This window comes from Rhamphochromis longiceps, linkage group LG14 (assembly GCF_057381845.1).
Source record: "Rhamphochromis longiceps isolate RC_006_pf linkage group LG14, R_longiceps_female_GT1.1, whole genome shotgun sequence".
NCBI classification, from domain to species: Eukaryota; Metazoa; Chordata; class Actinopteri; order Cichliformes; family Cichlidae; genus Rhamphochromis; species Rhamphochromis longiceps.
The window spans coordinates 33,032,483-33,043,651 of NC_140570.1; the positions used below are offsets into that span (position 1 = coordinate 33,032,483).

At 39.6% G+C, this 11,169-nt stretch overlaps 1 protein-coding gene across 2 annotated transcripts in view; it reads left to right on the forward strand.

Annotated features, from left to right (window-relative positions):
• frem2b (FRAS1 related extracellular matrix 2b) overlaps positions 1 to 11,146 on the forward strand; it is a 50,844-nt gene extending 39,698 nt beyond the window's left edge. Inside the window, exons 8-24 of one of the 2 annotated variants that reach the window (XM_085379381.1) lie at positions 779 to 988; positions 1,073 to 1,270; positions 1,446 to 1,610; positions 1,802 to 1,984; positions 2,080 to 2,210; positions 2,331 to 2,489; positions 2,739 to 3,042; positions 3,176 to 3,307; positions 3,485 to 3,816; positions 5,396 to 5,588; positions 5,713 to 5,817; positions 6,047 to 6,174; positions 6,270 to 6,404; positions 6,996 to 7,122; positions 7,725 to 7,912; positions 8,003 to 8,149; positions 8,974 to 11,146. In XM_085379381.1, the coding sequence (XP_085235507.1) occupies positions 779 to 988; positions 1,073 to 1,270; positions 1,446 to 1,610; positions 1,802 to 1,984; positions 2,080 to 2,210; positions 2,331 to 2,489; positions 2,739 to 3,042; positions 3,176 to 3,307; positions 3,485 to 3,816; positions 5,396 to 5,588; positions 5,713 to 5,817; positions 6,047 to 6,174; positions 6,270 to 6,404; positions 6,996 to 7,122; positions 7,725 to 7,912; positions 8,003 to 8,149; positions 8,974 to 9,471 (3,335 nt within the window). In that variant the 3' untranslated portion in view covers positions 9,472 to 11,146. The remainder of the gene's footprint in view (positions 1 to 778; positions 989 to 1,072; positions 1,271 to 1,445; positions 1,611 to 1,801; positions 1,985 to 2,079; positions 2,211 to 2,330; positions 2,490 to 2,738; positions 3,043 to 3,175; positions 3,308 to 3,484; positions 3,817 to 5,395; positions 5,589 to 5,712; positions 5,818 to 6,046; positions 6,175 to 6,269; positions 6,405 to 6,995; positions 7,123 to 7,724; positions 7,913 to 8,002; positions 8,150 to 8,973) is intronic. The other variant, XM_085379382.1, reaches the window with a different exon arrangement.
• Positions 11,147 to 11,169: the final 23 nt, after the last annotated feature.

Below are 11,169 nucleotides of genomic sequence, written 5' to 3' on the forward strand. Positions count from 1 at the left end.
AACTTCAACATTATGCACTCCACACTGTATATAAATGCCACTTGTTTTGCACATATTCAACTCTGTATATTTTATATATTTTATTATTATTATTATTTTATTTTATTTTTTTACTATTTAATTTGTAAAAATGTGTATACACACACACACACACACACACACACACACGTAGGAAAATATTTAGTATACACATCCAGAAATGCATACACTATTATATATTGTACATATATTTATTAGTTTCAGGTTGGCCATTCTTGTATTTTGCTCGTTTGTGTTGTTGTGTTTGCACATCTCTGTTGCTTGTGGGGCTCGCACACAAGAATTTCACTCGCATGTGCTGTGCCAGTGTGCCTGCACATGTGATGTGACAATAAAAAGTGATTTGATTTGATTTGATTTGATTTGATTAAGTACATGAAAAAAAAGCCTGGGGGCAAAGTTTGAGCTCTCAATACTCAGACTCTTCACGGAATAGCAGATGAATAACCTGTCAGCACTCAGGGAGATGTCCAGATTCTAGCAGTGCTGCTTTAATATCACAACAAATTCCAATTGTTCATGCCTATGAAACATGAAATAGAAACAGGGATTTTGCTAGCATGAAGTATAGAACTTTTCAACTTGCTTGCAGCCTGAGATTCACAAATGCATTATGAACATGAGAGCTGTTGTCAAGAAAAATATGGGCATGTACTGTAGTTGATTTTTGCTATATGCACTACGTTTTATAAACACTGTTCTTTGAAACACGTCTGACCTATATTGTGTTGTGGGGCAGCTGGTGTGGATTACGTGGGGATCAGCAGGAATCTAGACTTTGCACCAGGGGTCACCATGCAGACAGTTCGTGTGACAATCCTGGATGATCTGGGTCAGCCAGTGCTGGAAGGGCCAGAGAAGTTTGAACTGGTACTACGGATGCCAATGAATGGGATCCTCGGGGAGCCAAGCAAGACTGCTATCATCATCAACGACTCAGTTTCTGACTGTGAGTGAAAATATGGGATGCAATGAGAGCTTATTAACATGGCCACACTTATCTTTATGTATTATTTCTGATTTTTGGATTTAGTGCCAAAGGTGCAGTTCCGTGAAGCTACGTATGTGGGCAATGAGAACTTGGGGCAGATCTCAGCCACTGTATACCGTAGCGGTGATATCAGTTACAAGTCCACAGTACGCTGTTACAGCAGACAGGGAACAGCACAGGTCATGATGGACTTCAATGAGAGGCCTAACACAGACGCTTCTATCATCACCTTCTTACCAGGTTGTGTAGTAAAACCTTACACATGTCCTCTTACATGGTTTGTGTGTGTGTGTATTTCTTACCTGCCCATAGTATTATAAAACACCTTGTGCTATAAAAAAAAAGAATTAAATTGGAACATTCAATTCTGAAATATAGTTGGAATGGTTAATTACTCATTTGTACTTTTTTTCAGGAGAAATTGAAAAACCGTGTTTACTGGTTTTGGTTGATGACACTGAACATGAGGAAGAGGAAGAGCTCCGTCTTGTTTTGGGAAGCCCTAAGAGTGACTCTCCATTTGGAGCATCCATTGGAGAGCAAAATGAAACACTCATTAAGATAAAAGATGATGGCGACAGTAAGAATCCTTTTTTTGGGCTAAAGACAGTGTAAAGGCTTTTGATATCATTATAACACATTTAAAGTTAGATTAGATCTACAATAGTGTTTTTTAACAGATCACAAAGGTTGTGCCCACTGTGACTGTAATATATGGTATGTGGAAATGTCACAGTTATACTTTACTGTCAATATTTCATGGTTTTTCAGAGGCAATTATTAGTTTTGGAGAGACCAAATTCAGTGTGACTGAGCCCAAGGAAAGTGGCCAAGTGTCTGTAGTAAGGATCCCAGTGCTGCGTGCTGGAGACACATCCAAGGTCTCTGTTGTCCGAGTTCACACCAAAGATGGATCTGCTACCTCTGGGGAGGACTACCATCCCATATCTGAGGGTAAATAATACCGCCAGGCACTTTTATCCCTCTAGCACAATTCTGAAATTTGCTCGAAAATATATTTGTCAAGTGTCTTTCCTTTCTCTCTGCAGAAATTATTTTCAAACAAGGTGACAGAGACCATTTTGTGGAGGTGGAGATTTTATATGATGGTGTAAGAGAAATGAGGGAGGCGTTCACTGTGCATCTGAAGCCTGATGAGAACATGGTGGCAGAGACAAAGGTGAAAGCCAAACTAAATTAGTGTTTACCTTTAAAGCATCTAATTACCACGTTATCACTTTGCAATCAGTAATTTGTTCCCGTTTAAGAACCTCTCTTAATTGCTCTTATTGTCAATCAGCAGATGAGTAAAGCCATAATTTATATTGAGGAGACCAACAGCATGGCAGATGTGACATTCCCCTCAGTGCCCAGAGTGGTGTCGTTGCTGCATTACGATGACCCTGATGGAACCAGGGGCTCTCTGCCTGTGGCCGGATACCCAGTCATTTGTGTCACTGTATGTCCTAACTGATGCTATGATAAATAGATAATTGTTGTCATTTTCTGTGTTAATGGTTAATTTAACAAAGCTTTGTGTCTCACAAGTCCAGATGAAATCTCTTAATGAGGTAGTATTTAACAGATGTGCACACTTTTTTTATTACGAGCTACCTTCAGGGCTCCTCGCTGGCATAAAGAAACAATTTTGCTGTAGGTTTTGGTGGTGAATTTCACTTAAATGTACTGTTTCTTTTCCCATTTCCAGGCTTGTAATCCTAAGTACCTAGACTACGACAAAACAGGCTCCATCTGTGTCAGCGAGAACATCAACAATACCCTAACTCGGTATCGTTGGCTCGTCAGCGCCCCCACTGGTCCAGACGGCGTCACCAGCCCGATGAGGGAAGTTGACTTTGACACCTTCTTCACCTCGTCTAAAATGATAACTCTGGATTCAGTGTATTTCCAGGCTGGTTCTAGGGTTCAGTGTGCAGCAAGAGCTGTGAACTCTAATGGAGATGAAGGTCTAGAACTCACTAGCCCCATAGTATCCATCAGCACGGACGAGGGTGAGTTTAGTCCATTTGCTAACTTTGAACATTTAGTGTCTTTCATAAAAAAGAGTTAACCATAACAAAAGCTTGAACTGTTTTTTAGAGAAATAGAATATTTGATGTTGCTTTGTATTTGTCATGGTTGCAGGGATGTGCCAGCCCCGTGTTGCAGGCACAGTGGGGGCCGAGCCCTTCTCTGCTAAGCTGCGATACAGTGGAGCAGAAGACACAGACCACCCCAATCTTATCAAACTAACTGTCACCATGCCTCACATTGATGGTAAGCAATTCCTGACTAAAAATTAAGACTAATAGGAAATCATGCAGAGACAGAATGTTGTTTTGAAACATCATTCGTGTCACTGATCAACCATATTCTTTTAATAAGAAGCTACTTAAGTTATTCACCAATTATTAATGTGTCTGCTGTCCAACTGCTACATGTGTGTTTCTGTAGGTATGTTGCCTGTAGTATCTACACGGCCTCTGTCAAACTTTGAGCTGACGCTTAGCCCCGACGGTACCCGTGTTGGGCACCATCGCTGCTCCAACTTGCTGGACTACACTGAAGTTAAGACTCGTTATGGCTTCCTCTCTGATGCCACCAAAAATCCAGAAGTAATTGGCGCGACTGCACCTTACCAGTACAGCACTTCCCTCAGGGGATCCAGCACACTACGATTCTACAGAAACCTTAACTTGGAGGCTTGTTTGTGGGAATTCACAAGCTACTATGACATGTCTGAGCTGCTCAGCGACTGTGGAGGCACCATCGGAACTGACGGACAGGTAAGCAGTCCTGCCTCGGAGGTCTGGCTCACCTTTGAACCCGTGGCTAAAACAAGCCTTGTCCATTTGCCTAGTTGTTTTTTACTTTGAAGATGAGGTAAATCCTGGCAGATAAAGACGACATTGTCTGGAGATCTCTTCAGTTCCTGAGAGGACCATGGTTTTGTCTTGCTAAAGTAGCAAGTCTCCCCATTTTCCTTTTTTTTGCTATTGGCACATATGCCTTACAGGCATCAACACTTTTTTTCACCTTGGCAACATATTCTTAATTTAAGTTCAGTTAATTAAAACAGTGTTGATAAAGATGGTTTGGAAGCGTACGGGGGGCAAATCATGGTAAAAACCTCCTCTACAATCCATGCTGATGATTATTAATTCATGCCCTGCAGCACTTGCAAATATATTTTGGCTCTGAGGATATGTCGAATTGTATATTGGTTTGCTATTATAATGGGAGATACTTATTTTACATAGCTCCGGGTTTATTTAATAACAAGGGCATCACCCAGGAGATAAAACCTTTCTCAACAAGTGGAACTTTGTTGCCTTAAGTTATGAGATCTAAAAGTGAACATAGCAGAAATAAACACGTCTTAGCAAGTAAGCAGTCTGCTGCCAGTAACATAAACTTGATTGCATATTTCTTTATTTATTAGTGACCACATTTATCGGAGATATTATTTAAAAAAACAAACAATACATTTATAAGTTAGGAAAAGATATTAATGATGTTTTTTTCACTGGTATACATTTATATACAGGACTTGTACTGTGTATAAATTTATAGAGTCAGGCCTCACAGGTTCACTTTGAGCATCAGTGGAAAAAGGAACAGTCTTTTTTGTGGCTGCCCTGTGACCCAAGTGATCTTCTAAGTGGGCAGGCTGGCTAATTGGAGACAACTCTGTGCAGGTCGGGGCGACTGTCATGTCACAGTGCAGGGCTTAGTGCCCAGCCTAACAGGCCACAGGAATCTATTAAAGCCCAGCAGGTTGTGTCAGAAGGCCATTCTGCAAATCGTTTGCCTGAGCTCTAAATGCCCAGAGGCGTAGGCACGTCTCCACATGAACACAGAGCCAGTGCAGACAGGTACCACTCACAGGTCAGAGGAAAGTGCAGATACCAGAGACTGCTCCCACTTTCACCACTTTGACCATTTTAAGACAGCTCTTTTAGAGCAGGAATGTTTCCAGTGAGTCAGTATCTCCAGCAGCAGTATCACATATGTAGAGCATTATTGCAGCCACATGACAGTTATAAAACTGCATAAAAATGCAGTCATATCTTACTACTATACATCTTAAACTGGACTTGTTGGTGTCAGATTTCCCTGTAAAGTGTCCTTTAGGTCCACAGCACACACATATACTGTACACATGACTACATGCGTGTTATTAACTTCAATAACATGAAGCATTTTCAAAATATACCTTAAAACAGCCACAATGGCAGAATATTATCCCTCATTTTCTTTGTGAGCTATTCTATGTGATGATGTCATGATGTTGTTATGTCTTTGAACCTCAGGAACAAGACCAGGTTCGCCTTTGAAGTTTAAATGTAATCTTTGTCACTGCAGGTGCTTAATCTGGTCCAGTCCTTTGTGACCCTACGAGTCCCATTACATGTGTCATATGTCTTTCACTCCCCCGTGGGAGCGGGAGGATGGCAGCACTTTGACTTACAGTCAGAGCTGAGGCTCACATTTGTGTACGACACTGCCATCTTATGGAGAGATGGAATCGGTAGCCCGCCAGAGGCTGAACTACAAGGCAAGATTTGAGCTGCTGTTTGCAACAAAGATTTAACACAATACTTTTATGTCATTTCTACAATCTAAGGCCCTGTAAATTAATGAAGTATGCAACCTAAAGTAGTCTGTCATTGTCTTTGCAGGTGCCCTTTACCCAACCAGCATGCGTATAAATAGTCAAGGACAACTAGTTGTCAACTTCCGCACAGAAGCTCGATTCAGAGGCCTGTTTGTGTTTTCACATCCAGGTATGTCACATCAGTTATACAATATGCAGTTTAAATGCAATGCTGCTCTTTAGCACGTCATAATATGTTTCAAAAATGTCAAATAAACAGATTCTAGAAGATGTTTAGTGTAAAAAAGGGTGACCACGGCTTTGCAGATTTTACCTGTGGCTTATATTTAACTAATGATATTAACCAATAAGGTTGTTTTATGTTTGCTTCTGATGACTGATGTCTTTTTTCCCAACAGCTTCACCACTCACCTCCATGGTTATGTGTCCTGAACACCCTGGTTTAACCTTTAACCTTAGCCTTGTCAGGACTGAGCCAACTTACAGCCAGCCTATCCAGCAGTGGATATTCATCTCTGATTTTGCTGTGAGGAGAGAGTTTGCTTTTAAAAACAGCCGCATTTGTTTTCTCATTTATTTTTCTTACACTTTATTCTTAATTAATCGAATTTTTCCACTCAGGTGCGTGACTACTCTGGCATGTACACAGTGAAGCTCCTCCCCTGTACGTCCCCTCCCAGCCTGGAGTACGCAGTCCCTCCTGTCTGCAATCCCAGAGAGCCTCTCACCTTTGACCTGGATATCCGCTTTCAGCAGGTAATTCCACCTTGTCTAACAAGTTACGCCTGCATCAGATTTAACCATTTATTCAGAATGAAATGTATTTGTGTTTAGTGGCTACACTGTTTAAGTGATAAACATTTTAACTACTGTGACAGCAATGAAACACTATTACAAAACCCCTAATTATTTTTTTTAAAAATGTCTTAATTAAGTGCCATACTGAACTTGGTAGTATGGTGCCAGTGGATAATTTTGTCTTTGCAGTTTCTGGATTAAATTCTGTGGCTATTGTTTGCAAATACAGATATATTTTTAAAAAAAAAGCAAATAAAAATTAATCACGATCACGTTTTGGAGATTGAATTTCAGAAAATACAATTCCTCCTCTGCTCTCCACATTTACTGTTTGTCTACTTATAAATCCAAGTATACGCAAGAGCGATTGGTCAATAGGGCAAAAGGGAGTCCAACCTGTTACTTGTAGGGTCTGTCTAACAAAGTATCCTGTGAATGTAAAAACAAAAAAGAAGACCATTCAAATCTTCACATTTGGTAGTTAAATATCTAAACTATAAATAAATAGTAAATATGTTTTTTTGTTTTCTGTCTTCTGTGTCTTTTTAGGTTAGTGATCCAGTGGCTGCTGAGTTCAGTCTGAACACACAGATGATCTTACTTTCTAAACGGACACTCTGGCTCTCAGACGGCTCCATGGGCTTTGAACAGGAGAGTGACACTGCTTTCTCAGAGGGTAATACTGTAACATTTCTAAAACGCCTTGAAAATCTTGAAAAATAAAATAAAATTAAAATATGAAAAGAAAAAATAACATTAAAGGAAATAAATATGCTCCAAGCTCGAAATATTTCTGTGAATGTTTTCATTGCTCAGCTGCGTGGACTTCTCTTCATTCTACAGATCAAAAAGAAATCCCTGTGTGATGAATGGTTCTGTTGATTTGGCAGAAACGTCCCCCATTATTTACTGACTCAACAAAACAAAATGAAAGGAAAATGAGGGCTTCATGAAGTGCCATTCTGACTACTTCCACATCTTTTTCCTAAACAGGCTAATTATGAGAATGCCTGCATTTTGTGTCCATCAACAAGGTCTTAAAACACTTAAAGTCCTTGAAGCTGCTGTCTGAGTCAGTGTAGAGAGTGAGAGTGGCTTTAGCTGGGCTTTTAGTGGTTTTTCCTCATTATATAGCTGAGCAAAGTACAGTCATTTGAGAGAACTGAACCTGCAGGCATAATAGAACCACTTTTACTAACTTTTCATTAAACCATCAAATTTATGCTTGTAATGACTGATGTTTTACTCGTGATGAAATCTTTATTTCTTTTTTATCAGGGGATGCAGTTTATGGGAGAGTGATGGTGGATCCAGTACAGAACTTGGGCAGCTCCTTTATTTGTAACATCGAAAAAGTGTTCCTGTGCACTGGAGCAGATGGATACGTCCCTAAATATAATCCGAGCAATTTTGAGTTCGGCTGTCTGGCTGATGCTCCATCACTGCTTTACAGATTCAAGATCATTGTAAGTAATAAAATAATATTTCTTATAGTATCACGTGTACTCTGGGCCTATTCAAACTTCATCGTTTCCTGTGTAATTCTTTGACTTCAGGACAAGGCCCAGCCGGAGACACAGGCTCGGGTATTTGGTGATGTACCTTTTAATGCCTTCCTGGCAGTGGATGACCCCGGTGCTTTAGCACTGGTGAGACAACCTGGTTCAGATGGTTTCAGAATGGATTCTACAGCTCTTTTCCAGGTCAGTAAAAACAAATTGAAAACACACACTAAATACTTCACACGATCTAAAATCACAAACCTATGAGTCATTCCAGAGAAAACATTACACTGAAACTATTTAGAGCTAACTTAACCTGCCTTTATGGTGTGAGCATGGTATCCCACTCTGTAGAGCTCACAGACTAATAGCTCTAGACTAATGGGTTTTTATTGCGCTGACATTTTATCCCTAACAAGCTGATAGAGAAAAAGACTTAATGACCAGACACAGTCTGTGCCCTCATGAAAAGCTCCTTAGGTTGGCTTTCATAGAGGTTATGATACCAGAGTTATGTATTTTTGGTATGACTCACACTCTCCACTTTTCACCATGTCCAAATTGCTGCTTTTGGTCAGGGAATCTATGTTTCTTGGCTTGTTAACAAGGAAAAGTCAGTATCATTAAGTCTGCAGACTGGCAGGGCATTTTCCAATGGTTAAACAAGTTTTGTGCTTTTCTATTCAGTTTATGCAGTGACTGGACTGAACTGGACTGTGAGGTTTAGCTCTGTTTTAATCACAAAATAAAACTGAAGTTGTTCCTTACAAGAAAATGTCAAAAAATAAAGGTTTCATAGCACATACGTACTACTCTCTGCACGGAACTGTTAGATCTGACTCTAATGGTTATAGTTTAATAAAGCTGGCAGTTAAGGATCTCTGAGAATAGATATACTTTTAGCCTTCCACTAAAATATAGGGAGGAGGTGGCAAAAACCCCTTTATCAATTCTGTCCTTTTCTTTACCTGGGTAATTTGAGACACATGGATGGACATTAAAATAATAGCTGTTGCTCGTTTCAGGTGGCTGCAGGAAGAGAGTGGTACATACACACCATCTACACTGTCCGGTCCAAGGACAATGCTAACCGTGGCATAGGGAAGAGAAGCCTGGAGTACCACGTGATGAGTCAGCACACTGATTTGCTACCGAAGAGTCAACATCGCCTCAGAAGATCAGCTAATGATGTCCTAGATATAGTAGAGGACATTGGTGTGAGTAACAATCGTGGCACCAACATCCTGCACATCGCCCTGGACCGCAGTGGCCAACAGAGGACGAGCCCGGACAGGGAGATCTTTACCAAAGGACAGATCCCTCGAGAGCTCAAAGAGAGGGACGGTGACGACAGCCTGGTTTTGATGATTGGTATCTTTGTGGGGCTGCTACTTACCGTTCTCGTCATCATTGTGGTGGTGTTACTAGTTCGGTCCAAACAAGAGAAGAAAGAAGTGCCCAGGAACTCCAGCAGCGCAGAGCCCATGATGACACAAAACATCAGTGACAGCTCAGAGGTCTAACTGACAGACTGAAGATCGAGAAAGTTATTTTATGTTGCAAGTGCCTCACATTTACATAAAAAAACTGAAGATTGCGTGTGAAACAACACAAACTACAAGAGCTTTGATTCTATTCAGAAATCTACTTGAAATATTGCATCACTCCTCATGCTGGAGAGTGGTCTGGACACTAGGAAACGGACAGTGTTAGTAGCTGTTTTAAGGCACTTGCCAAGTTGTCACTTATTAATTGGCCTTTGATGCCACTTGATCCAAAAAGGTGTTATTAGGTTTCCAAAGGTGCTACAGAAGATGCCTCTTACCTTGAATGGTGTTTGGTGTTTTGCTGAGTAGGTCTAGAGAGGCCGGATATTTTGCATTTGCTGACACTGTCCACAGTACGCTTTCACTGGAAAAACCTGTCTGTTCTTACAGAGAATGATTCGATTCTGTGTGTGCCTAAGAAGTCACAGGACTTTACGGTTTTATGATGTAAAATGTGTGTCCTGTGTGTTCAGTAAAACGCTCAATTGAAAATCATCCAAGTGAATATAATTTTCTTGTGCTTATGTTCTTGCATGCAATTAATTTTTGTACTTTAGGATTTTAAAAAAGTCTCACTGCTGATTTAAACTGGCTTGTGGCAAATGTGTCTGATCTACTGTACTTCCACATGTTTGTATTTTACAGTATATCCCATGAGAAACTGTATTTATCTAATGGTTATTGTTCTTCTCTTAGTTAACATATGACACTGAATCAGATAGGGGAACTTAAACAGTTCTCTTAAAGGATCCTGTGGTGTTACAGCAGCTTTCGGGATAGCTGGTCTGCAGTGTACAGTGTAGTGTAGTAATGGTTTCACATCCATTATTTTTAACAGGAACTACATTCATAACTGGTACGCTTAAATTCTACTGTAAGTGTTGCCTACTGTAGCTTTGTAGAGCTTGCTAAATCCCTTTCTCAACAGGGCTACATGTTGACTGTGCTTTTTTTATGCTTTATTTCACTTAAAGGGAATGAAATGTTTAATCTGCAATCATTCTCTCTTTGATTTTTTGATATTTTGGTTTTAAATATATTTATTTTCCAAGTATTGTTCTGTTGACACAAATCAATCCTTTTCCACCTTTGATTTTGATTCATCAAATCTTTTTTTCTCAAACGGTATGACATGCTTATTATTGTGATATTGCAGTAGATATTAACAGTTTGCATTGAAAGAAAAAATGCTAAAAACTTTATCCATGTTGCCATAAAATCTGATTACCTCATACTGCTGTGTATCCTATAATAAACATCAACTTCATAATCACTTTATAAATGTCAAGTTTGTTTGCTTTTTTATTATTATTTTGAAATTGAAAACAATTCTATGCAACCTGTGATAAAATACCTTGATGAAATGTTTATCCACAGTATGATTTTTTTGTTTTTCGGTGCACATTTTGCTTGCTAATCTAGGTTTGACACTGTATCAATGTACTGTGCTTCTTTTACTATACTCTAATACGCTGAGTGCATTTTTTATGCACAATGATGTATCTATGTATATACACATATGTATTACATATAAATATACCATTTGGATGTTTTGGGAACAGTTATTGTTAAAAGATGCATACTGTATGTGCTGTAAGTATTTGTAACATAGACCAGGAAGACAACATGGTCTGCAAATAAATAATTTTTCAAGAAAATAGCATTGAACTTAAT